This window comes from Salminus brasiliensis, chromosome 17, assembly GCF_030463535.1.
Source record: "Salminus brasiliensis chromosome 17, fSalBra1.hap2, whole genome shotgun sequence".
NCBI lineage: Eukaryota > Metazoa > Chordata > Actinopteri > Characiformes > Bryconidae > Salminus > Salminus brasiliensis.
The window spans coordinates 8551838-8579190 of record NC_132894.1 but is presented as its reverse complement, the minus strand read 5'-3'; the positions used below and the strand labels follow the sequence as shown (position 1 = coordinate 8579190).

At 40.3% G+C, this 27353-nt stretch overlaps 3 protein-coding genes across 3 annotated transcripts in view; 2 read left to right on the top strand and 1 right to left on the bottom strand.

Annotated features, from left to right (window-relative positions):
* cpamd8 (C3 and PZP like alpha-2-macroglobulin domain containing 8) overlaps window positions 1–13424 on the top strand; it is a 44821-nt gene extending 31397 nt beyond the window's left edge. The window contains exons 36-43 of the mRNA XM_072660765.1: window positions 724–811; window positions 2516–2590; window positions 2727–2832; window positions 2929–3039; window positions 4656–4868; window positions 7616–7690; window positions 11449–11641; window positions 12022–13424. Of these exons, the coding sequence (XP_072516866.1) occupies window positions 724–811; window positions 2516–2590; window positions 2727–2832; window positions 2929–3039; window positions 4656–4868; window positions 7616–7690; window positions 11449–11641; window position 12022 (862 nt within the window). The 3' untranslated portion in view covers window positions 12023–13424. The remainder of the gene's footprint in view (window positions 1–723; window positions 812–2515; window positions 2591–2726; window positions 2833–2928; window positions 3040–4655; window positions 4869–7615; window positions 7691–11448; window positions 11642–12021) is intronic.
* Window positions 13425–15804: 2380 nt separating this feature from the next.
* cimap1d (CIMAP1 family member D) lies at window positions 15805–17879 on the top strand. The gene is made up of 4 exons (XM_072660793.1): window positions 15805–15853; window positions 16562–16672; window positions 17069–17182; window positions 17392–17879. Exons 1-4 carry the CDS (start codon window positions 15805–15807, stop codon window positions 17877–17879), a joined length of 762 nt encoding a protein of 253 aa, XP_072516894.1.
* A 116-nt stretch (window positions 17880–17995) lies between these two features.
* On the bottom strand, window positions 17996–19464 carry cks2 (CDC28 protein kinase regulatory subunit 2). The gene is made up of 3 exons (XM_072660464.1): window positions 19277–19464; window positions 18689–18816; window positions 17996–18600 (listed from the first exon to the last, which is right to left on the bottom strand). Exons 1-3 carry the CDS (start codon window positions 19333–19335, stop codon window positions 18557–18559), a joined length of 231 nt encoding a protein of 76 aa, XP_072516565.1. The 5' UTR covers window positions 19336–19464; the 3' UTR covers window positions 17996–18556.
* Window positions 19465–27353: the final 7889 nt, after the last annotated feature.

Genomic DNA, 27353 nt, shown 5'->3' with positions numbered 1-27353 from the left:
TTTCTTAACTTGATAGCCTCCTTGTTCACATTAGATTCACATTACAAATCTAATTGATCTGTGCACATTAGATTCAATTAACAAACCTTTACAAAGACAGAGAGAGAAAGACTGCAAGGGCCAGAGAGATAGTGAGCACAGAGAGAGCGAGTGAGAGAATACAAATAAAACATTACTCCTGTGAAATTGAACCCTGGCCCGATGTTATGGGTGAAAAATTAGCCTGAACCTTGCCAGAAGCCTGATACTCTGTCGCCCCCCTTGGGTTCGGGTTTGAGCCAGACCTCTACTTCACATTACAGACTTTATTGCTCAATTCAAAGCTTTCTGCCTATAGTTCATAGTTCATGTTGATTATCTTATATCTCATCGTCTGAGAAGTACTATGTATGAATGCTGGTATTTATTGGCGTTTTGACTGAAAATGAAATAAATGAAAGGTGGTCTCTGACTTCCACAGTGGTGTACGTGATTAGTGAAACACAACTCTCCTCTGAAAGGAGCTACAAACTTTGGCATCATCAGACCTTCTGCTCGCACTGGTGATGATTAAAGACCGGTCTCATTACAAGGCCACATTGCCCTAAATGTATCTAGGTTCAACTCAACCGTAATGTGAATACAACCAATGCCACCTTCTTGCTGATTGACAGCATTGGTTGGTGACATTAGAGTGTGCTCCCAGACCAGCAGCTTGGTCTCATGCTCTTTCCCTGTCCACAGGTGGCTACATCCCGGCTCATCCAACATGGCCGTCCTGGAGATCCCTTTGCTGTCAGGCTTTCGTGCTGATGTTGAGAGCTTGGAAAGGGTAAGACAGGCATATTTGACACACTTGCTTACCCATATTGGCACTCATTTTCTAAGCATTCAGGGTCTTTCAGGTGCTCTCACACACATTTTGAGGACCATCATATGTGTGTCATGTTTTCTTACTTGTTTTTTTCCCCTCAATCCCTCAGTTGGATATGATGTCATAAAATGTATCACAGTGAATGGGATTGGCTGTGCTGCTCCAGCTTTATTTTGTTTTTGTGTAAATATTATCACACGGCTGGTTTTATAGCACTATATAAAAGCATGTCTGGCTGCCTGCCAGCTCGACCTTGCTCGAGTTACCCAATTCCTAGGAGAGAACCATGGAGCCTTAGCAGATCCTCCATAGAGCTATAACCCCCACAACGCCAGCCTGGACCAGGTGAGGCTCTGTCAGGGTTTCCCCTCAAAACCCCCGACTCTCACTGGGGTATGGAGCCTAGGAACGTGGGGGGTGGAGAGTTTGATGAGGTGTATGGAGTCCGGGGGTGAGCTAAGGTCACTTTCCCCAGCCCCCAATCAGCTGCATGTCCCTCATTACAGCTATGTTACGGGCCCCAGGTCTCCTGTCCTCCACGCTAATAAAGCATGGGCTACCAGGGGAGCAGTGCGCTACAATTAGGCTCTGGGCCTTACCGCGGTGGGACAGCTCCGATAACGCTTTCAGCCGCTAACGAGCTGGCTTTACGCGGCCACCTCTGGCTGGCTCCATGTTTATGACACGGACGCCGCCGTTTGCATTCCGGCATTTTTATGGGACGCAGGCTCACTTACGTCGTCATGTCTTATTGTGCGCTGGGTGGGGGGGTGGGGGGGGGGATGGTGGACAGAGCATGCAAGACATGAATTCACAGTTTGCCTTGAGTGTCATTTGTATGGGGAAGCAGTAGATGTGTTTGTTTAAGAGCCCCTAATAAAACTCTTACGTTTAGGAGACCACCACCCTGCCATGTCACAGCAAGACACATTTAACACATGCATACACATGCACACACTGGTAAACAGGGGTCTGATTAATTCATCCTGACTGTTTCATACTCTGTTTGGAAACTACGAGCCTTCTGGCTCCAGCTGCATGATTACAACAGGGCGGCCCATCTAGACCTATTAGGTTGTGAGAATGCATATACAAACAGCAATGCGCTCAAAGACATGTCTGCTGTTACCTTTTCTTGTCTTTCATCACAGCCAGCGTCAAGCAAGGACAGTATTTATAATGCCTAGAGAACTCAATCACTAAAAACAGGAACAGGAAGTTGGTGTGGCCGATTAATATGGTTTTTTACAGCAAGCTTGAATGAGTTCTCTGTGATAAGCCCAGCTATTGGCCAACTCCTTAATATCTCTCTCTCTCTCTCTCTCTCTCTATATATATATATATATATATATATATATATATATATATATAAAATGTAAATAATTTGTAAACATGTAAAATATTAGTTTTTATTTGACTGCCAATCAACTGTTTCAGATGTGCTCAAAAAACACATTCCAACCAGACGTAAATTTAATCGCACAGATACAGCAAAGATGAAATGAATGAATAACAAAACTGGCGATGGAATTTCAGTACACTCACAGTGCATTTATCGACCAGAGCAAGGAAACTAGATGACTTAACCACTAGCATGGTCAAGAATGGCAGGCCTGTTTAAGTCAATTGCCTGTACTTAATAAATGACTCATTCTGTTGCAGCTGTTGATGGATAAACGGGTGGGGCTGAAGAGGTACGAAATGGAGGGCCGTAAAGTCCTCTTCTACTTCGACGAGGTGAGCTGTAGGCCTATTAATGACACCCTTAGTTAAACAAGCACCCTAACCTTCTGTTCAGCCTCAGTTCAGTGCGGTTCAGCCTCTCTGCTTGATTTGAGGGATTTCACTCATGTGTGTCCATTGCTTTCCACAGATTCCCAGTCAGTGCATGACATGCGTAGCCTTCCAAGCAGTGAGGGAGTACATTGTGGGAAAGACAGCACCAGTGCCAGTCAAAGTCTACGACTATTATGAGCCAGGTAGGATTAATTTCCAAATGTGAAAAACTGTTACCATTATATTGCTGAATTGACTCATTGTGTGTGTGTTTGTGTGTGTTGGGGATTTGTGTGCAGCATTCGAGGCCACCCGTTTCTATAACGTAAGCGAGAGCAGTCCACTGGCTCGGGAGTTGTGTGATGGTACTTCATGTAATGAAGTGGAGAGTTCCAGCAACCAGTGGACAGGTACACCCACTACTTCCTACTAACCCTACTGTCTCATCTTTATACAATCACCTGAGCATCGTTTAACTCAGTCTCTTCCACCGCCATTCTCTTTGTTTCATGATCTCACCATGAATAGTACATTTGTTATAAAATCTTAGAATTAGAGATGAAATGTCACAGTACATCAGAACATGTTCAGGAGGGAAAAACTCCCTCAGATCAAGAGGAAGAAATTAGTGAAGTCCCGATTAGGTTATTTTGCCCCGATCTCTTAAGTCTGAGTATCAGCTGATATTGATCTGATCTATATTTGTATAAATAATATAGCTACACGGTGCTGCTGATTAATACTGTTGTAAAATCACTTGTGATATCTTTTGTTCTACTGGTGTGTAATAGCTGGTTTATAGTGTGTCTTAGCTGGTTTATAGTGGGTGATGTGTGTATTCCTGCTTCCTTGCCATTCATGCGCTTCTCGGCTTAGCTCCCTGCTTAGCACTATATCTTTCATACGTTTTTTTATGAGCTTCTTAAGTATGGTAGGATAAGGCAAGATCACTACCATGCCATTTGTTCTAGTACTTTTTACAATAGTTTTTGGTACTGTTTAAGACAGAACTACAAAGTGTTTCAGTGACAGTTTTATAAAGTGTCAGGTATTATGGTCTCTTTTCATGTTCCACTATAAAATAGCTCCACACTGCAGACTCTCAACTCTTTTATTTACCTTCTGAGAATGTCCTTACTGCTGCCAGCTGGGCAGTGATGTCCGTTAAATGCTCAATGAGGCCAACAGATGGCGCTCTGAACATCGTAGTTAAAACAAAGACTCAGCACTGGATAAGGATTAAAATAGCCAAAACCTGATCAATTAAAATATGCCTGAATCTGCCCGATCACAATCCACTCGATTAGGATCCAAATCTGGCATTGATTGAAGCTTTAGAATTTAGAGAGTGCCTCTGCTTTCTCCAGTGTCCGGCAAGTGAGAATAAAACACAGTAACAGACTCGTAGGGCATATACACCAAATGTGACCGAAGAGAGATATCAGCTTCTAGAAAAAGCTTAGAAGGTCTTCAAGCTCACAGACTGAACAGCTTCTATGAGATCCAGTTATGTTGCAATTGCGACCAAGCTGGAACATGGGGTATGCTTCTGATTTTACATGTCCATTTTAATAAGAGTGCTGCCTTGAAAAGGGAACGTTAAGATGAGATAGTGTCTTCTACCCTTCAGATCCATGTGGTTCTGCTCTTTCTGCTGTGCATTGTTGGTGCATTACAATAACACATTGTTGCTGCATTACAGCAGTGGGGCAGGGAGTTATGCAAACGAAACGTTCTATCAACAAGCCCCACTCAACTGTGCTTTTCCCACAGAGTTCCGAGAGTGTTTTTGTTTGTGGCATAGCACAAGGCACGCTTATTAGGAGTGGCCGACGTTGCTACAACAAATCCTTAGGTTTTGGGCCCATCACTATAGTAGTGACCACGACCTGACCCTGACTTCGATTTGATGTAGAGTTGCTGGGAAGATGGACCTCCAGAATATCCAGATTGTGCATGTCAGGTTACAGCTGTGTCAAACAGTTCACCTAAATTCACCCTCCCCCCTTCTTCCCTTTGTCCACAGGCTTTGTGCAGGGCAGTCAGTGCAATAACGTGTTTGGCTGTCCGGAGGAAGATCGCTATGAGCGCTGTACGTGCTACAGGGACTGTGGATATGATGGAGAGCCTGTATGCGGCTCTGATGGCCAGCTCTACCAGAACCAGTGTCAGCTGGAGGTGTCTGCCTGCAGGAACGGCACACGCATTGAGCAGGTGCCTCTCAGCCAGTGCCCTCAGAGTAAGTGCTCCTATATCTAACACTAGAGGTTCTGCATTCTGGACATTGAGGGGAAGAATCTGGAACAGTTTGGTGATTCTCCAGCTCGAATATTACTCATTTTACATACACATGACCATACCACTGCTTCACCCTCGTCCACATAGGCAAGAATATAGAAGCTTATTTAACCCAGCTGGCCACCAGCATCAATGGGTGTTGTTGTTTGGTTTGCTGTAGGTTGTGATGTCGGGTAACCAGAATTTAGGACGACGTCTGATGCCAACATTAGTTTGGCGTGGAATAGTGACGACAGCTGACGTTGATATGTCAGTTCTAAGTTGTGATGTTGGGTAACCAAAATTCAGCGTCTACAAACATCACATGCCAGCCAATAATACCATTTAGTTGTATAAACAACAATAACATTTAGTTGTGACATTCTAACATTGTTAGACATTGAGATGATGTTGGTTTTAAGTTGTAGTGTTAAGTAACCAGAAATCAATTGGAGCTTGATGTCAAAATAGTGTTGGCTTTTGACGGATCTGTGACTTTGATTTCCAACCAAACTTTTAAGTCTATAAAAGGTTGGACTTCGACATCCTTGAGTTCTTAGTGCAACTACACTGGCAAGTGTTTCACAGAATCCAGGTGCATGTTAATGCTAATTAATTTGTTAGTATTTTCATCTTAAACCTGTACACACACATTGATAGTATTGCGATATTATGTTGTGCTATACTGCATCGCTTCTAAACACAAAGTAGAAAAGTTTCATTAATTGTTTACATGCAAACATTGGTGACAGACAGTGGTTTATTTTGTGTTGTTTGATCATTAGATAGCAGTGTTGTACTCTGTCTTCAGCCAGTTTTTGTATGCTATAACAGTTTTCATAAAATATGATAAATAACAAAATCACAATATATCTCCTTGCGTACAGTATCGCAGTATATTGAATTGTAACCCCTGTAATGTGATGCATATCGTATCGTCACTTTCTTGCCAGTACACAGCCCTACATGCATTAATGGGACACAAAGTGCTCTATGCTTGCAATTACATGTCCAGACAAGCTCACATTTGGAGATCAAACTCAGCTCATCCTCAAAAGTGTGAAAAAGAGTGTGTGCGCGCATGTGTGTGTGTGTGTGTGCGTGACTGCTTGGTAGAAACAGCTGTTCAGGTGCAGACTGGTAGTTATATGCAACACACACACAGATATATATGCACACACTCCCCAGCCTATGCTGTATTACAGGGCACCCCTAAATGACATGGCACTTTTGTCCAAGGCCTTTTGGAAAAAAAAAAAAAAAAAAAGGAAAGGGAGGAAAAAAGGAAAATCCGTGTCACATTCCTTTCCAACGCACAGACCAACAACAAAGGCGCTTTCTTGTTTTACGGAGCGCCGTGGGGAGGGTGGGGGGCAGAAGAAAAAGGCCGCGCGGGAAATCTGGCAGACCCTGCCAAGCACTCCTTCCTGTCGGCCAGCTTGAAAGGGGCTGCGGCGGTGCGCTAAGAGTTCCGCTTGTGTTTGTTTGGATACGTTTGGTGCCCCGCTCCAGTTTGGCGTAAACACAGGCTCAAAATCAGGGACTGATCGTGTTCCAGCGTGAGGTTTGAAGTGTCGAGCGAGGCACTGGAGGTTCTGGAAAGTGTCCCTCGGGGGCAGGTTATGGAAGCAAAATTACACCTCGAGCTGAGACTGCAGAATGGTGAAATCCTCTTTGAGCATTTTTCTGGCCTTTTCATCAGTTGACCTCTATAACCCATAACAGTTTTAATAGTTCATGATGACACTGGAATGTATAACTGTTATAGCAATTGTAATGTCTGTATTTAATAAGCACAACACTCTTGAATGTTAAATTACTAACTAAAGTATTTATTTATGCTCTAATATGGGTTTAACAATTCTTTCTTCTAGTTAAAGCAACATTATGTAACATTTATACCTTTAAATAACATTATTTCAGAATCATGTTGATGCTCCACTGACCTGTAATAGGGATAATGGCATCTCTGTTATTCCTAGTCATATCAGTGTAAAATCTTCTGTAATATTGCTCACCTGTAACACCTTGAGGTGCGAACATAGCCATGAATTTACCATTACGTTTACCATTAAATTCCTAGCATGTACCGAACCATAAAGTCCGTACCATGATGGTTTGGTACAAATACATGTACCCTTACACCCCCACTGTTTAAATGGCCATAAGTACTTAACACCTCTTCGATAACGGGTTTTGTTGTGGCTGCTGACTGTCTTCATCGGTAAGTAGCTTTACTCAAAACCTAGGACCAGTCTTGTCCACAAAAGCATGTGAAAGTGTAGCTACACTTGGGAACACTTGAGCTCCATAAGTGGTTAGGGCCGTGTATTGGCAAGATCCCAGCGACACAGTAAGTATCATGATACAGGTATATATATTGCGATTGTAAGCAAGACCATATATTGGAATTAGTTGAATTTTAGGAAAACTGTATAAAAACACTAATTCACTAAATCTGAGTAAGTTTACTTTTATGCAGAACAGCGGGATCTGAAGACACTGCTATCTAGTGGTCAGGGTTTAAACACAACACAAAATGAACCACTGTCTGACACCAATCTCTCTATTAATGTTATTATTAACATCTATATATTAACGTTAGTTAATCTCTCTATTAACTAACTATTAACTCAGGTCAACAGAGTGTTGTGTTAGCTTATTGTGCTGTGGTTCTAAACCTTTGTGTGTATGTGTGTGTCTCTGCAGTGGCGGTGATTGTTGAAGAGCGAGAGCCAGCTACAGGAGAGGAACCCGAGCAGACCCCCATACTCATTCCTACAGGTAAAACCTCTCTTTCCTCCCTTTTACCTATGCCTCTCTCTATCTCTGTCTGCCTCTCTGTCTGTCTGTCTTTTTCCCCTGTCTATCTCTCTTACTCTCTCGCTTTCTGTCGCTCTCTCTCTCTCTTTCTCTCTAAGTCTCAGCGTCTCCTCTGTTTTCTTTATCCGTCTTTCTCTTACATACACGCAGTGCACCCTCCACCCCCATTCCTCTGTCTGCACACCAGCTGCATTCGCCCTGCAGGAGATGGGAGTGTGGAGTGTGTGTGTGTGTGTGTGTGTGTGTATGTGTGTGTGTGTCAGTCATGGACAGGTGCTGGAGAGCTTAGCCTGTTGAAGTCCAGATTGAAGGGAAGCTTGTGCATGTTGTGTCTTGCGAGGCAGCCGGGGTTAAATGAAGGTATTGGCGCTGTCTCCTTCTGTAGCAGCAAACAACCTTCCCTCACCTGCAAAACATAGACCAGTAGCGCCAAGCAGCGAAGGATTATGGGTCTGCTTTGATCCCAGGCAGTTAGACAGGGTTTCCAGTGAGAAGTTATCACCCCCTCTTCAGATTTGACAAAGATTGGGACATTTCCCAATTGGATTCGTCATTATAAGAGCACAGCTAGAGCACTTCTGCTCACATCATGAATCTGACATAGCAGCATTTTCTTTGTTTAGTATAACAAGCTAATTCTTAAAAATATTTTTGAGATTTTTTTTTCTGGTGATATTTTGCTTGACAAGAAATCCTAAAATATGTTAGTTCCAGTTTAGAAATAAGTAGCTCTGAAAACTATTTATAGGTTTGAAATGAAGAATCAAAGATCACATTATTTTAGATTTGTCTTGCCACAGTAATAAGTGAAATGCACTGAATATTAGCAAATAATTTTATCCAAAAATAAAGCCAAGGAACAAGAAAGTTAACACATGAAGTTAAATTTGCTTCACGTTAGTGTTGTTTTTACAGCTTTTACTGTCCTAAAGTGGCCAAATAAAAAATATTTTGCGGGTTTAAAAGCAGCATTATGTAAGAATGGGCGATCCCTGCTTCTGGGCTCCCCCTACAGTCGAAAAAGTGTAATTCACACTTTGAGCCACCACTAAAGGACACGTTTTACAGATACAGAACTGGCATCTGAGATGAAAGAAGCATGTGGACTGAGGTGGTATGGTGATATTACAGGATTTTACACAAATGTGACGCAAGTTCTCGCCGTCCGCTTCACCAGAGTTACATTGTGCAGTTAGCAGCATGCTGAACCTTAAAGCAAGTTTTTGTAGTAAAAGAGAATGCTACAAATTGGTACTCTTTCTAATGTAGCTTGCTTTACCAGTAAAGTATCCAATTGTAAGATTAATTTGACTAATGACTAAAGGAGGCATAAAATGACCATATTCATGACCAGTTTAGGTATATAATATAAATTATTTCAAAAATAGCAGTAAATGCCTTTTAAAACAAGATCATTAATCTCAGATTTTTTTCATCCCTGGCAAGCACAGAACAATTTGTAGGTTTGGATAGTGGAGTTACTCGTGTTACATCACATATTTGATGTGCCAAAATAAGCAAAATAGCAAGTTCCCGAACGAGTCAATGACCTTTTCACAGGGGTGGTAAAAAAAAACTTTCGGATGTGTCAAGCTGTGTGTTGGCAAGACCCTGGCAATAGATAAGATAGATAAGATAAGATAACATAAGATTGTCCTTTATTAGTCCCACAGTGGGGAAATTCTCAATGCTTACCATGATACAGGGGTTACAGTTCAATATACTGTGCTACTTTAAGCAATCTAAGGAGAACACCATCATATGCATGAAATAATAAAATAAAGTAATAAAACTTTTTAGCAGTCAGAACAGTGGAATCCGAAGCCAGAATACAACACTGCTATCTAGCGATCAAGGGTTTAAACACAACACAAAATGAGCCGCTGTCTGCCACCAATCTTTGCATGTAAACTCAACAGACACGCTCACACACCATGTAATGATGTATAGGGCTGTGAGTACAGTGTTTTTGAGAATCAATACAGTACTCACAGCCCTATACATGCTTGTGCAAAACTGATTAGGAAGGCTCCAGCCGGACTGAGTGGACTTGTCCTGTGTTGTGTCGGAGCAAGTTAAAGGCAGTGCTTGTTGAGTTGGCTCTCAGTGTTCTGCAGCTATGAGCTTACCTCTGTGCTCTAGTTCAGCTCCCACCAGGCGCAGATCTTAAGCCTCTGAATTATAATATTCACACTGAGCTAACGACCCACCTGACAATAGTGTGCATTGATGTGTGTCTCTTGAACTTAATCTTTGGTGTACTAAGGGATCATTACATGGTGTGTGAGCGTGTCTGTTGAGGTGGCCTGACTTGTGCAGGCTTGCTGTTCGCCTGTGTCGTGCTGCAGCCCTAAGCTAAACCCTGCGCAGTCCAAACTACACACTCTCCTCGCTCACACACTCAGCAGCTGCTAAAGCATTCTTCCACTGCAGTCATGACCTGTTGCATAAATGTAACTAGCTCGTCGCCATCTCTCGCCCTGTAAATGTGCAAAATTAGGAAAGAGGCAGATGTTGGGTAATTCTTGGCACACACATATATGCAGAATAATTGATGAGCCATAACCCAGAATTTGAACAATTATAGTAGGAAATTAAGTGAGTGCAGTGTTGACATTAAGTACTGGCTACTGTTACTGGTTTTGCAGTTTTTGCTTTGCTTTCTGAATGAAACTATGAAGCAAGTAAACCTTCTTTAGGCTAAACCTTAAAGAAGCAAAGGATTAAGCCTAGTCCTAGACTATACAGCATTCTCAATGTAGTGTCTCCTTTTTAGGAGAAGGCAGGAGAACACAAATGTCCTTATTCCAGGTAATTTAGAGCATTTATATTGGTCTAATTATCCAGAAGTATTCACATAGTGTACAGAGCAGCTACAGGGTTCAAACCATAGAGGAAAACATGTTTTTTTAAATTGGACAGCAGCAATATATAGTCCAGGACTAGGCTTAAGGTGTTCATGTGTGTTGTGCACAAGTAGTGGTTCCAGCTTAGACAAATTGTGGAAGTACTGTTTGTTAGCTAGGAGCTCCCTCTGCAGGCCACATCTAGAACTGTCCTGTGGTGGTTTGTTTACCACACTGAACTCCTGGTATATTATTAAACCTAGTCCTAATGCAAAAACCATTATAAATAATATGATAATCATTTACTTTAGCACCTTCTGTGGAGTCCCAAAGGGTTATGTGTTAGATTTTGTGACATTGATGCTGTGATTGTTACAGTAATGAGATGTTGTGAGAGTAAAAACCTGAAGTATGGGCTTGTGTACAGTGTTTGATGGCTTTAAGCAGTGGGTTCTCAAACTGCAGTCTGGGGCCTGTTTCCAGTGTGAGAGAAATTCCACAGACCCCAACAGATTCATTTTATGAATACAATCCAACTGTTGTAGTTTTAGGCAAATATGTATCATCGTATTTATTGGATGTTTTTGATGTCATTTGATAATGATGCAAAGTTAGTCAGAGTTGGTTCATGTCCTTGGTCATATTAAGCACTTCGTTTGGCTAACGTAGATGATCACAAGGGGTGGGCAGTAATATCACTGCATGTTTACTTATTTGACAGTTTATAGTAAAATTCACAGCCCCTTTAAGAGTGACATATCAGATTTATTAGCCACATGCATACGAATTGTGAGCCATTTGTGATCCACCAAAAATGTCTCTATCATGAAAGATGAGAATTTGGCTGATGTGACTGTTGCTGTTGAACATTAGGAGAAGAGGAGCAGGACTCCATGGAGGAGGTGTCCTACTACTCCTATGAGTATGACTCTGACGTGGAGCCCTTCCCCCCAGAGGAAGAGGAGAAGGTTGGGTTGCCTGCAGAAGAAGAGGAGACTGCTGAAACGCTCAGACCCCTGGACAGACAACCCCTCACAGCGGATACAAAGGATTCACCTGAACGATGGTAGGGTGCGAAGCTGAGACACATTTTTTAATGCAGATTTTCTAAATGTTTTTAAATGAAAACTCCATAACTACACCTCGCACACGCAGACTCAAATAAACTCCATAAATAGACTCCATAAAATGTATTTAAATGCACTACTAGTGCCAAAAAAACCTCAATCAACCATAACATTAGCACAGGTGACAGGTGAAGTGAAAAACGTGGATTAGAAGCTATTTAAAAGATGCTGTTTATGCTCACGTCATGTTGCTTGTGTTGTATGTCCTTTGTGCAAAGACTAAACTGTCTCCCATAATGTATATATGACTTAACCAGAGCTCTCAGCAGTCGCTTATTTTTCTCCCTCTCTCTCTCTCTCTCTTTCTCTCTCTAAACAGAGCTTATCCAGGTGGCAGTGAAGACGAACGCACATTGTACATTCTCTGTGAATATGTTTGTGTGAATGGAGAGCGTGAGAAGTAAAGGGTTAACTCAAGTCTGTTGCAGCACAACTACACCATATGTCCAAATGTTTGTGGACAATGTTTTCTAATGAATGCCGAGTTTACATCGCACCCATTGTTGACATCGATGTGCAAATGCACATACACACAGCTCATCTGATCTCTGTAGAGAAACATAGCCAATAGAATGGGACTCTGGAGCAATTAGACATCATGCCTAATGCCAGACGTGAGCTGTGGAGCAGTGGTTCTCTGGAATGATGGATGGAGCTCCATCCAGTACTTTTTGGATGAGTTGGGGATGGGGTGGGGTGCTGATCATCCAACATCCTGACTCTTGTCACTGAATGCAATCAAATCCTCACAGCAGTGCTCCAAAGTTCAGTAGAAAGCCTTCCCTAGACAGTAGACAGTTACTCCAACAAAAGCAGAACAAACTCAAACATTTTTAATAACGTTGATTCTGGAAGAAATAATAAATGAGCAGGTGTCCCAATATTTTTGTCCATATAGTGTATGTTGGGTGGGCGTATGTCTGTGTGATTGTGTGTGTCTGTGTGTGTGTTTGTTTGAAAGAGAAGTGAGCTAGCCATGTCGATCCTCACATACTCCTGTCTCTCCATTTCGTTATCGGACGTCTCTCTTTCTCATGAGTAGTTGCCGTAGCTCTTTATACAGCATTTACTGACATTAACTCATTATGTCTTAATTGTAATCTTCTTGTAATCTCTTTTGAATAGTCCAGTATTTATGTTTGTAAGTTTAACTGAGTTTTAAAATGCTATTTTATTGTTTTGTTTCAATCTGTGGTATTTATTTATAGCTGGTGCCTTTTTGTTTCTTGCCCTTGCCTTTTTTCCACACTGTCCACCACTCTACTCTGCCTGAACGCAAAATAATTGACAGCCCACTGCTCATGCAGGCCTTATATTAATACGTTGAGGTGCTTGACTACTACTATCATTAGGTAAGGGATTCTTCCTCTTGGCATTTACCAGGAGAGGGATTTGCTTTTCGGATAGCGCAGAGAGAGCAGCTGTAATGACTAACCACAAAATAAGCTCAGTTTGAAACGCCCTGGCAACCGATAAATGTCCGTGTACCTCACACTGTAAATCAGTCTGTTTTTTTCCCAGTCGCAGTCACTACATTGTCATACAGACAGATTCATTTACAGTACAGTGCATAAGCTCAGCTCAGTAAGTTCAGTTCTGTGGACTAAGTGCCGAACGTCAACCATGAAGTTCAGAGAATCACTGTAAATTGCCTAAATTTGAATCGAATGTAAGCCCAATTCATTATGTCAAGTACATTCAGTTTGTTGGAAGAGACGAACAAGGAAATAAACGTTGTATACAAAGTTTGACCCCTGCTTTTCCTGTCTTTCTTCAGACTTAAAGTGTGGTGGAGGGTAAAGCAGATTAAGCTACCTGTTTTGGAAGGGACATGCAATGGCATGTAGCAACAGCTTTTTTTATTTCATTTTTTTACCCAGTTGTCCTCACAAATTTTAAATAGCCAATTACCCAACTCACTCGTTACTGATCTGCCCCTATCACATGTAATTCTCTCGAATCTGCTAGGGTGAGGACCGTCACATGCCTCCTCTGACAACCACATGCACAACCAGCCACCACCTCTTTTCAAACTGCCACTGATTCAACATCACTGGGCAACCATTGAGCTTGGAGGAAGCGCTGCGTACCTAGGTGTGATTCACCACCCAGTATCACACTGAAGTAATGTGGAAAGAGAGAGAGAGAGAGAGAGAGAGCATCATCTACCCATTTGGAGAGAACAAGGGAGCTGATGGCAGGCAGCATGACTTGGGATTCGAACCAGCAACCCTCAGATCATAGTCTCTTTGACTTACAGTGAGCCCTTAAAAGTGCTACTGGAGCTGCCCAAAGGGAGCGTTTAAAAGGGTCATAGACAGTTAATTGAACAGCAAATGTAAAGAAATGCATATTGGGACAAATTTTTAAATAAAAGTCCCCTAAATCTCTGACCACACAACAACCCAATTACATTAAATTATATACTGATCAGCCATAACATTAGCACCACTGACAGGTGAAGTGAAAAAGATTGATTGTCTTCATCTACAGCGGCAGCTGTCAAGCGGTGGATATATTAGGCAGTAAGTGAACAGTCAGTTCTTGATGGTGAAGAGGGTGTTAAGAGCAGGAAAAAAGTGCAAGCATAAGAATCTGAGCCATTTTGAAAAAACACAAACTGTGACGGGACTGGACGGGTCAGAACATCTCCAAAACACCAGACAGGTGGTCACCACCTACCGAAAGTGGTCTTAGAAAGGAACCACTGGAAACCAGCGGGCGACAGGGTCATGAGCACCTAAGGCTCATTTGTGCAACCATAGAGACCCCACCTCACAACTTGCAGGACTTCAAGGATCTGCTGCTATTGTATTGGTGCCAGATACCACAAAACATTTTTTGGAGGTTTTGTGGAGTCGATGGCTCGAATGGTCAGATCTGCTGTGGCACTACAAGCAGAATTTACACAGTATTAGATACTATAATATACCATACTATAGTATAAAAGACTCCAAAGTATACTAAAACGGCAGCTTTGGTCAGGGGTCATGTACGTCGGCCTATGTTGGTGTCTGTGCGGTTCACACTCTTGTAGGATGTGGAGAAGACCCCATGCGTTGTTAGGCACTATGGTTCAGCTAGAGTGGTGTTACCCTTGTTAACCTGATGTCTTAGGTTACGTATGCGGTTGCCAGCAGCGACTTAGAGCATATTAATGTTTAACGTGTGTTTACTGTTTGTCAGATTCTGCTGGATATGTTCACTTTGCAAAGTGAAGCTGGTATCACAGAGCTACCTGGGATCACTTTTCTTCAGCTGACCTCAGCCGGCATCCCAACACATGTCAGGTTCATTAAATGAAGTCAAGTCCTGGAAGGGACTCAGTCTATGACATTACCAATTTTGGCCTAGTTCACAATTGGAACAACACTGAAAGTGATTGAGCAGCAGTAGTATAAAACATAGATGCAATGGAACTGGGTAGATGACCCTCAAGCTTACAGTGCTCTGAAAGAAGACACCTCTGCCATTTATCCATGGATTTTTTTCAGCAGCTTTGCATCGGGCCCCCCTGTCAGCAGGTCTCTCAGGCAACATCATGCTCTACTGAAGCTGATAGTCCAGCCTGCTCTGATGAGTGTGGTTGAGAGAATGAAAGGGAAAGGGGTGAGAGGAGGAGCACCGGAGAGATAGCGTTACACTAGCCAGGATTCTGGTGATGACACTTTTGTTAAACACTCCTTTCGTGCTTCTGAAATACGCGTATGTATATTTGATGGGCCAGACTGGCTCAGGCTGAGGTGATCAAATAGAGGCACTCTTACTAATCGCTTTCTCATCCAACCCTTAAGCCCTTTCTCTAGCAATGTCTCTACATGGCAGGTGGAGGAATGCTTGTGTGATCTAAAAGAGGCAATGTTTCTGCACAAGTTGGGAGTCACCAAGTTTGGCGTGATAAGCTGGAGCCATGTGGATGATCTGAGGAGCTGCATTCCTGCTGCATGGTTCAGACATTAGAAGTGGGGAGATTTACCACTGACACACTATTGACTGAAAAATTACTAGTAGACTTGGGGATGTGGTTCTGTTAGTCTAAACCAGTCTGGTTTGCAAGATCTGTCTAATAGATTTTGTGTGGGACGTTTCAAAAGTACTGACAATGAGCAATACTGAAAGAAAGAAGCCCATCATCGCAGGCAGAGAGAAAGGTAAGTCTTTTAAATGCAGTGTGTTCAATATATGTCTGCATGCTGCGGTCATCAACAATTTTTTTTTTTTTTTTTTTTTTCTTTGTGCTATGTGTTTTCTGAGAATTCTGAGATCCTTGGTCGGTAAGCCTGTGTGACCTTATACTTCCTGACCATTTTAATTTCACAAAAACAGAATTTACAGTTGTCTGGGGTAGTTCTAGCAGGGCAGAAACTGGATAGAAACTTGCTGAACAGGCAGTATCCAAACAAATCACACTTCTAATAGAAAACAATTTAAAACAATTTAATTCTGAGTAATAGTATTTCGATTGGTCAGTTAATCATGGCATTTGACACAATGTAAATTGGGAATAGGTTTTTGTTCTAACAGTGACACTATAAAATGCTTTTAATTTTAGGGGACAGAAAACTAATTTCAGAAGCATTTGCCATCAGTTTCACACTGTAAAATATTGAATAGAAAGTTGATCTTCACATGGGTTAAAAGTAACACACATTACAGGTGATTTTACAATTTGTGTGCCATTTAGACTGGTTAGCACACTTTCTGAAATGGTTAAATGCTGAGAAATTAGACAAGTTTCTACCACAAGAGCCACAAGAGCTAACTGGTATTTGATGTAGAATCTTGCTTACAATACAAAACCATAAACGGACAAACTTCCCTGTTCGTTTGACTTAATTCTGTTCACATTTTGTCAAAAGGGCCTGGGCCAGGTCGCTATGCCCTACCATCAACCATTGGCTTTGTAGGCCATGACTTCACCAAGGCAACTAGTCCTGCTTACTCCTTCCACGGCAGGATGAGCGATAATAGTAAGTCATGTCAATTCTTGTGAATTTACGAAGCACTGTTGATCAAAGCTGCTGCATAATGTGACTTTTAAACCTTTTAATTCTATAGGTCAAAAGGTCAACTTTTGTTGATGAATGGTAATTCAACTGTGGTCTCTTGCTGTAAAATGCAAATGTTGCACAACCAGAATAGAAACACTAGAGGGAGACAGGACTTAATGAATCTACCATGCTTAACAATTTCAGTCTGTCTAGCTCAGTCGTTGTCAAATGCACTAGTTGAAAGCTCACACACTGCACAAGCTGTTCTCTCTGCTTTAACAATTAATAACTAATAGATAATACCCTGAACAAGCTGGCAAAACTAAAAATATGTCAATGTAATAAACATAGCGTTCGGTTTACTTTGTTTTACAGTGTATAATATGGACTCCAGTCCAGGGCCTCGGTATCACATCGACGCAAAGGTCACTCGATTTGGTAAGGACGGCAGCCCTGCCTACTCCATACACAGCAGAACATCAGGTCCAAGTAAGTCAACTGATATTGGAGCTGTTGTTAAACAGAACAATGTGTTCATTAACTAGCGAACCGTTTGAGACCACTTAATGTCACAACCATCAGGAACACATTTGCTATTGTCAGGATAAGCCTAAAGCTTTTAATTGAGAGCAACATCTGCTGAGCAACTGATTTTTATATGCTATGTCATTACTCACTTCCAAATCCTACTTTTTCAGAGGAAATGTTCCAGACTCCAGGACCAGGTGCATACAACCCAGAAATAGCCCCTTTATGTAGCACCCACCGGAAACCCCCATCCTTCAGTATTGGCTACCGCACACCATATCGCTCTGCAGACACTGTGCCAGCTCCAAACAAGTACACACTTCCGGCTCTTATGGGCTCCAACGTGCTTACCAAACCCGCCAGTGCCAGCTATACAATTTCTGGCCGGTTGAAATTTGGGGGCTATGCAGAAGACCTGTCAAATACTCCAGGCCCTGGCAGATACAACAGACCAGACCCCAACGTCTACCTCCCACGTCAGCCAGCATTCTCAATGCTGGGTAGACAGGCCATAAGCCCTGAGATTTTGCTGAGGCCTGGACCTGGAAGTCATAACCCTGAGACTGTAACAGCACACAAGCCTCGAGCACCTGCTTTTACTTTAGGGGTCAGGCATTCTGAGTTTGTTACCCCTTTAGTTGTACACCTACAAGATTGACTGTTCTTAAGGCTTTGTGAAAGGGTGGGGTGTCACATTGGAATATTAGGACATATGTTGTTTTTGTCAATGTAAAATTAACATAAAACATGACTACAGAAATAAATGTATTGTGATCCATGTCAACAAAGAATATTTATTGACTTGTCCTGAAACAAATAAACAGACAAGTTACCTGGTCTACATTTGTACAAGGTAGGGATGTTATTTTATAGATCTATTCAGTGCAGCCAACAGCCAACCAAGTCAAAATTTAGACCTTAACACCTCCATGTCCAAATATTTAATGAATTACACTGGTTCACACCTGTTCACCAATGTATAAACAAACAATAGTTCTGACATCTTTCAAACGATCACATTCATGCTAACATGACTCAAACAGCATGAAATTCCTCCCAGCTTTTCATTACACAGTGTAGATCTAAACAGACACTTCTGTACACATGGGGCTGGTCTTCCCCCATAAAGCTCCATTTGGGCCTTCACTACTACACCTCCAAATTTAAGGGGAGTGGGGGTAATATTTCGTAACATTTCAATGCCATAGATCTGCAAATAATGAGCTTTATATACAACCCAAAACACATGGAAAGAAATGCACACGGTCCAAGCTGACCACATCTCTGTAACGTGGCCACCATCCAGTTCTTCTCAGCTCTTCATTCTCGTTCTTCTCATTCTTTGGGAAGGGGTCTTCGGAAAAGTAATATGTGGGGTTCTGGCAGGAGAGAGATATGGGGTTAGGCTGGGAAAACCTGACAATCTGAATCAAAATTTCTAGCCAGATAATGTTAGACAAAACTCACCTGGCTTATGGATCATGTAATGGACCCATCCCTGGCTCTGTTGCACTCCCAGCCCTCTCCATTCCTCCTCGGACATCAAGTGGGAAGAAGGCACCAGCTTGGACAGCTGTTTTGGCAGCATGACGTGTCTGTATGTTGGAAAGTTAGAAAGTTATGAAAACCGATCAATGTAACTAGCATCTACTTACTTACCTAGCATTAGCTAGTGCTACCTAGCCGATATTTGAAACGATATTTCAGCTTTCTGAAGTAACAGCGTTAACATCAGGGCACCACTCGTCCTTATGTAAACATGAACTAGCTACATTAGCTAGCTAGCTAGCTGCCTATTAAATAAGATAGCTACACAAGTTAGCTAACACTGGAATGTAAATTAGCTAGCTAGCTATCCTAGATCAAACATATCTCGTCTGAAAGTTAGCGTTAAAGTAAACTAAGTCAGCTAGCTAACTAATTATCTAACAATTAGCTAGCTATAATCTAGACAGCCATGGTAGCACTAACGATTTTGTGCCGTTAACGTAGCGCTAGCTATCTAGCATAGCTAGCTCTAGTTCTCTGACAGTAACGTTAGCTAACTTAACCCACCTGTACTCGTACTCATCATCTGTGTATTTGTCAGAGTAGTAAATTTGTTTTTTCGACATTCTTACGGATTCAGAACTACAAAAAGTTCGTGGTGAAAAGGTTTAATCCCGGAGTTTTGTCTTTAACTCTTCTGAACTTTCCTCGGCGCCGCTTTTCCTGACACTCCGGAGTCCCGCCCGCAGCTTCAGATTTTGAACTGCAACGGTCCCTCGCTGCGCCCTGATTGGCCGAATTGGCGGCACGAGACACTAGCGTCTGCTCCGCCCACGCAGGCGGGGATTACCAGAGGCGCAGAGGGACATACGGGGCTTTGCTTTGTTTATTTACCTAAAATACAGGTACTGTTAAACCCTGGAGTATATAAAGTTTACATTATATAAATAAAAAAACAATTAAGTTTATTTGCAGAGCAGTTGCGTATAGTGCGGTAAGTAAAGGGCGTAACTGGTGGAGTCAAGTCAGTTTTATTTCTAGAGCGCTTTTAAACACAGAAGCTGGCCAATGTGCTCTACAATTAAAAAACTAGCTAATATAGTACTGATTTGAGACTCCTGAAACAAGACCAACATCAGATTGGTCAAATTAGTTTACTTGTGGGCAGTTTCATCTTATACTTGAGATCTGATTGGAAGTTAAAAAGCTGTCAAAAAAAGAGTTGATGTTGGGGTGGGGATCCCTGTAGGCAACCCTCATGACCTTCTAGGCCTTTAGAGAGGTAATACTAATAAGAAAAGTATTTTTTTAGAAAACTAAAATATCTGTGTCATTTAAATTCTTTTATGTTTAATAAAATTGCAACTTTTGCTGAAAATTGGAAAAAAAAAACTATCCAGGTATTGTATTTCCAAGTCCATTGTTAATGTTTATTTGGCAACAACAGTGTTAAAAACACCAAATGGAAATTGTCCAATCAGAATTTGTTCCTCACGGTATCTAGGTAGATTTAGCCAAATATCAGCATAATTAGGAAGCAACAGGGACTCAATTTGATTCACAGTGTTTGAGACTAGTGTTATGAGAAAAACATCAATAACTCCTTCTGAAATACAGTCAGTGCAAAATACAAGGTAAGTATATGTGTTAATAGTTTATTATAGATAGATAGATAATTCATTGATCCTTCATTTTATTGCTACTGCTAAAAGCAAATTTAGTAATACAATAATAAGGGTGGTACAGTATAAAAAGAAGTAGTCCAGACATAGCAAAAAATAAATAAATAAAGATGATACCACTATATATATATATATATATATATATATATATATATATATATATATATATATATATATATGTGTGTGTGTGTGTATATATATATATATATATATATATATATATATATATATATATATATATATAAACAAATATAATGTATTTTACAAGCTTCAAGTATACATGTTTAATCAACCATTGAAATTTAGTTATATCAACATTAGCTTAGTGGCAAGGTAACATATTTTATATTACAAAGATTTTTCTTTTTTTACAGTTTTATTTGTCTTTAAACTTTTTTCTTCTGTTTCCTTTTTTAAATCCATTTTTCTGATTGGTTAAAAAATTACCTGTGATTCAGACTAAAGGTTTTTTTTATGTTATTTTTTTCAGATTCCCCCCTGGCCCTGTAGGCCTCCTGCCCTGTACGTGTTAGTGTTTTCTCACTACTGTAACACACCAACTGAACACATTACCAAGCTGTCTTTCAGTAGAAGTAGGTAAAGCCGGAGCAGAATCTGCTCCCCAGAACAGCAGCATGCAGAAAAAGACGCACCACAGTGGAATAAGGTAACACACACAGTTTTACTTCAAATTACTTATTCAATTGTCAATGAAAGCAAATCAGTTTGATAGGCTTTGACCACCCAAATGTGAAACACTATCCTCACACATTTTTTTAACACCAGTTTAGGCATCCTACAGAAAAACGTTATTTTGAAAAGGCATCATGTGACTGAAGTAAAGTCATAGCTGAGGTAAAATACCATTTAATGTCAGAGTGCTAAAATCTGACCACAGTGTTCCTGTGACCTTTGAAACTAGAACAAATGCCAAGCCGAACAAAGGCTTAACGAAGGACAAAACAAAATAAAATCGTATTGATATGGATTCCCAAGTCCACGTGTCCTACATGTAACAGTACAATTCTCCTTAAAGTGAAATGTTTATCATGTAATAGATTGTATAATATGTGAGATAAAACTGTACGGCTTTATGTTATTTTACCTCACTCTTCTACTTCCTCGGTAAGTGATGTGAATGTAGTGTTGTCTTGCACAATGGCTCCTTTAGATACGTATTATAATTATGCTACATTTAATCTGTTCAAATAGAAGATTTAGCATAAAAAGGACTTACATATTTACAAATAGATTTGTAAGGAAGTACTTTTTTTACTCTTTTTTTTCCCCACTGTGGGACTAATAAAGGATTATTTGATCTTATCTTATCTTTTTACTAGTTACATTTGACTTGTTAATAGATAGCATATTTACGTATTGTCACATGCAAAAACCTTTAAAAAAATCTCCAAAATGGTGACTTTACAGAAGGGAAAAAACTTAACTCTCAATGGAAGTCAGTATAAAAATACTTTATTCCAAGTCATTTTGGAGCATTTCTATTGATACAATGTGAAGAACAACTGCCAGAAAAAGAGTGCATGACAGTCATACATCATATATATATCATATACATTTAACTATATAGTGCACTATATAGTATAATCTCTTTAAAATAACATATAGCATGTAATGGATTACGTTATATATGAAATATTATCGAATGGCTTTATGCTCATTTTACTTCACTGTCTGTCTTTCTCAGTAAGTGAGGCAAATGTAGTGTTGTTTTACACAATAGCTTCTGACTTATTTTGGCCTTTGGATATATATCATAATGATGCTAAATTTGTTCTGTTGACATTAAAGATTCATATTAAAAATTACTCATACCTGAATACTAAGCTGTCTTAAGCTGTGTTTCAAACGGCAGGCTGTGTTTTAATGTTAGCGGTAAAACAGTGTTATCTTTAAGACCATGTCAGTTCTTGTGCTGACTGATGCTTGTATACTAAAAAGCTCCATTAGTAGTTTTATAAGTTATTCAGTACTTCAGTTTTATGACATCTTGCTTTTAACTTGATTTGAGTTATATATTATAGTTATATATATATACTTCTTGCACTGACAGATACTATATATCTTATTTACTTATGTATATTTGTGAGGAATCTACTTTTTACTAAGTATAGATACAGCTCTGACTTATGAGGTCTGTTAATATATTTCAGACCAAATGTGTATATATATATATATATATATATATATATATATATATATATATATATATATATATATAAGATAAATGCAGTTACCCTTTTAAATACAAAATATTTTGGTATTGGACATACTAGGAAGCTCCATTGCAGTTCTACAAGTACTTTTTTTGACATCTTGCTTTTACCTGTATTAGAGTCACAACATAATATTTTAAAATAAACCAGAGGAAGACAATATTACAGGCCCATTCAAATCTAAAACTAGTGTATATTCTGTGACCTTCTCCCTCAAATTATCTTGTTTTTTATTTTTTAAGTTGACAAACATTTAACAAGAGCTTATTTTACCAGAGCAGTTAGTGACCATATTTGTACATTTGCAACTCTACAAATATTGAATTTGTTGACTTTGTTTAGTTTAACAGTAACCACTGAATTCATTAAACGGCAAAAAGTAGCATGGTGTGTGTGTGTGTGTGTGTGTGTGTGTGTGTGTGTGTGTGTGTGTGTGTGTGTGTGAAAAGGGAACATCTAACAGGATAAAGTGTGGTGACACACTAGCTTTTACACAGGTTTGTACTCCCACTAGTGAGCTGATCAAATCTCTCTCTCTCTCACACACACACACACATCACTCTGCATTTCTTTTTCTTAGCTGTGTTTTTGACAGCTTTTGAAACCTTTTCAGAAAATGACTCAAACTTCGGTAAGTTTAACAACATTTAAGTGCTTTACTTTTGATGCTTTTTTTTTCTCTACCCAACATCTTAAATGTAGATCACGGTAATGATAGTGATGCTTTACTTAGCACTCTTGCTTCCATCACTCACACTCATCTCTTCCTTGACATTTTTTAGTGGCTGCTTGACATGTGTGAGATATATCTTTAGATGGCACTTTTATCAGTGGATCTTTTTTCTCCATTTGAGTGAATGCTCTGCTCCACATGAAAACATGTGAAAATTGCAGTAGCTGCAAAAGGCCTAGAAGAGAGCAGGGCAACCACTAACATGTTCTGATTATTGCTAAACTAAATCTTTGCTAGAAATAAAAATGTAAAATTTCCAGGGTCAGTCCGCTACAGCTTAGCGACGTTGTTACGGTGTACTTGACAATATCTTCAATCGCAGTCGTCCTCCTGGCCAAGCACACCACGCTATGCTGATAAGAGTCCTTGGACAAAATTCCTAACATAACCATAATATATACGGTTATCATACATTTCATGTATATATACATTTAAATCAGCTGTATGGGCTGTTTAAAGCCTCATTTTTTGAACAAGCTCTCAGACCTTGGCCTGATGCAGACCAGGCCTGATGCATGTCACAAATTGTAATTAAAATTCTACAAACTTTGTACGAATATTTATTCATCAAACACAATCTCATTTAAGCGACTGTCTAAAGCAAATCAGTCTGAAAGCGAAAGTAATCAATGGCAACATAGCCGGGGAAAGTTTCCACTGTGTGGACTGTTAGAAAAATGGCACTTCAGGGGAACTGTGGAGGCCAAGATGAGATCTGAAAGACCAAGGGGAAAAACTTGCATGAAGATTTAGCTGGGTGTCGAGTTGTGGTGCACTTTCCAATGTACGGCCTTCCCAGCATGAATGTAATTTTACATGGAAGAGTCATAAGAAAGAAACCTTGCCTGTGATGTCAGGAGCAGCCATGAGTTTAGGAAACTTAAGGAATTCTTTGAGCAATGCTACAGAGGAACCACTTTAGTAATAGAGATGTGACCTTTAAATCGATAAAGAACCATTGCATTAAGAGAACGTTTTTTGGGTCTTGTAAAGGTTCTTTACACTGGCACATTACTGGTTGTGTCAGTGTAACACTGACAACACTAACAAACATGTCTACCTCCCGTCTACCTCGTTCTCCTTCACTATCTCTCAGTGCCATCACAGCTCTCCAGGGAGCCCCCAGTCTAAGAAAGAGAGTCCGGAGCATGCTCAGTTTCTGTTTTACACAGGAACGCTTACATGCAGCAGTGTCATCAACATGACTTCCACTGCTGAAAGGTCAAGATATGTCAAGATCTGCAAGTTTGCATTTTCAAATGCATTCATAGGCTGATATCAATGCAACAACTAAGCACTAAGCCCAACACTTATCCTTATCAATTATCCACTGTTTTTATTCACTCTCAGCAATAAATATAATCCAGTCATTTGCATCGAGGAGTTGCTGGAATTTTGTGAAATCCATTGTTCCCTCCACTTGTACAATGATGCCAATGCATCTGCACTAAAAATAAAGGTTCTACAAATGGTTGTTTGAGCAGTTTGAGCAATGGGTTCTTCTATGGCACTGCTTAAACAACCATTTGTAGAACCTTTATTTTTAGTGCAGATGCATTGGCATCATTGTACAAGTGAATGCATTTGAAAATGCAAACTTGCAGATCTTGACATATCTTGACCTTTTAGCAGTGGAAGTCATGTTGATGCCACTGCTGCATGTAAGCGTTCCTGTGTAAAACAGAAACTGAGCATGCTCCGGACTCTCTTTCTTAGACTGGGGGCTCCCTGGAGAGGTGTGATGGCACTGAGAGATAGTGAAGGAGAACGAGGTAGACGGGACGAGTGCTCATTTTCCTGGTTGTAAATTCTCTTTAAGTGGTGCGGTGTCACTTGGTTTTACTTTGCACAAAAGATAAATGAGGGAGCACACACTGAGACCACTCTCTCTAATTAGAAATGGCTTCAGTGGCTGTTCTCCTCACATTTAACTAAGCTGCTGATCAACCAGAGATAAAATAATGGAAAGTTTAATGAAAGGGCTTTTGAGAGCTAAAACTGCCCCAGTGTTTACCAGTGTTTTGCTGGACAATATCAGCAGCCCAGGAAGCCAAATTTGTATCATGGAAGAGGGCTGTGTGTGTGTGTGTGTTTGACCACAGGGCCGAGGCCCTCCACAAAGCAAGTGCTTTCACATACTAGCTGACACAGAAAACTGTAGTGGAATATGTAGCAATGGTGTGTTTCCTGTTTGTTCTCCTAGCATAGCGTAGTAGAGTGGAGCATACTGATGTACGCCTGAGAGCACAGTCACGTCACACACAAAGGAAGAGACACTTCTGTAAAACAAACACCCCCCTCTTGCGCAAGCAGAGCGCGTGCGTCAGACTCCAAAAGTTCACTTTTGGACTGATGCATGGACCCAAAATAGAGAGCAAGCAGAATAACAGAAGAAGGTCTGTCACCACATACGTGCGACCTAAAGAGGAGAGAGCAGTAATGGAAGAACAAGCAGAAACATAGTGAGGTAATTTCACATTTATCGTACATTTACTTGTGTTTAGTTAAGTAGCTGATCTTTCTGTCACAACTGTACAAGTCGATTATAGAGTCTTGTTCATAAGATGCATAAAGTACAGTGAATGTTCATTCAAACTAATATGAACTAGCTTTTGGGCTGCAAGCACTAAAAGGTTTTAAGAAATGTAAGTCATTATTTAATGTCAGTGTGGTGTCTGATGGTCAACAGTGCAAAAAAATATATCATTGCTGTCTCACGAAAACCTTGTATCTCTGTTTTTCACTTTTTGACTTAAATCTGACAGTTTTCCTTTACATTGTGTCAGCATGATGAATGGACCAATAGAAATGCTCCAAAATAACTTGGAATGAAGTCTTATTACATTGACCTCTGTTGTACAGTGAAGACAGTTTTTTCTTTATCTGTAAATTATATTTTTGATGATACATACACAGTCATATCAGTATGACCTTCCTTGGTTTGGAATGAACCCAGCTTATTATATCAGCTCCACTCACCATATAGGAGCACTTTGTAGTTCTATAATTCCAGACTGTAGTCCATCTGTTTCTCTGCATACATTTTTAGCCTCCTTTCGCTCTGTTTAGTGGTCAGAACTGCACAGGACGACCACAGAGTAGTAGTATTTGGGTGGTGGGTTATTCTCAGCACTGCAGTGACTCCACTGACATGGTGGTGGTGTGTTAGAGTGTTATACTGGTACGGGTGGATTAGACACAGCAGTGCTGCTGGAGTATATTTTATTTATGTGACATAATGTGAATTTGACAGTTGTCCTTTACATTACATTTTAATGAATTTTACAATTGCTTTAAGATTTTATTTCGATTACAGTTAATGAACGATTATATAATCTGCTCAAGTTGCCCAGTTGGCTCAGTGGTTGAGTTCTCCTCCATGTTGACTGGATGGGAGGAGTCTGGATGGGAGGATGGGGCACGGTAGTTTTAAGGGGACAGTACATGAACACAGAGTGAGGAAAGTATTAATGGAATTTTAAAACAAATGTAAATAATCGACATTGGCAGGATTATGCTTAGAGGTTAGAGGTTCTGAGGTCCCAGTCCTTTTAAATTGTTTCAAAATGTCATGATAAATTAACCAGGGGATCCAGAATTTATTGGAATTAAATTTGTATAACTTTCTTTTCCACTGAAAGTTATTTTTTTGTCCTTCTCTTGTAAAGTTGTCTTTTTGGAGGTCCAGGGTTTTGTGCATTTTCATTTTAAAATTGGGCACTGGTAGTGCATTTTGTCTGTGCATCAAACTATGAAGGATATTGATTATTTTGAAAATGACATCATAATAATATAACATTTTTGTAATTTGTCTAATATTACAGTATCTTAAGGCAACCTATTTAGATTGTAATAATTCTGCATTACATTTTGGTTGTCTGTAACACCACTGTGTAGTGTATACTGTTGATAGAAGTTGTAGCTCACCATTTAGGTGAGCCACATTGTGACATTGTGCTCTTGGTTCCTCTGTTTAATTGCATCACGGTCCCCGC

Coding starts and splice junctions, on each gene's coding strand:
- cimap1d (XM_072660793.1), top strand. CDS start 15,805: ATGAGCAATACTGAAAGAAAGAAGCCCATCATCGCAGGCAGAGAGAAA. Junction 15,854..16,561: donor CATCGCAGGCAGAGAGAAAG/GTAAGTCTTTTA, acceptor TTTTGTCAAAAG/GGCCTGGGCCAGGTCGCTAT. Junction 16,673..17,068: donor CGGCAGGATGAGCGATAATA/GTAAGTCATGTC, acceptor TTTGTTTTACAG/TGTATAATATGGACTCCAGT.
- cks2 (XM_072660464.1), bottom strand. CDS start 19,335: ATGTCGAAAAAACAAATTTACTACTCTGACAAATACACAGATGATGAG. Junction 18,817..19,276: donor GATGATGAGTACGAGTACAG/GTGGGTTAAGTT, acceptor TCCAACATACAG/ACACGTCATGCTGCCAAAAC. Junction 18,601..18,688: donor TTACATGATCCATAAGCCAG/GTGAGTTTTGTC, acceptor CTCTCCTGCCAG/AACCCCACATATTACTTTTC.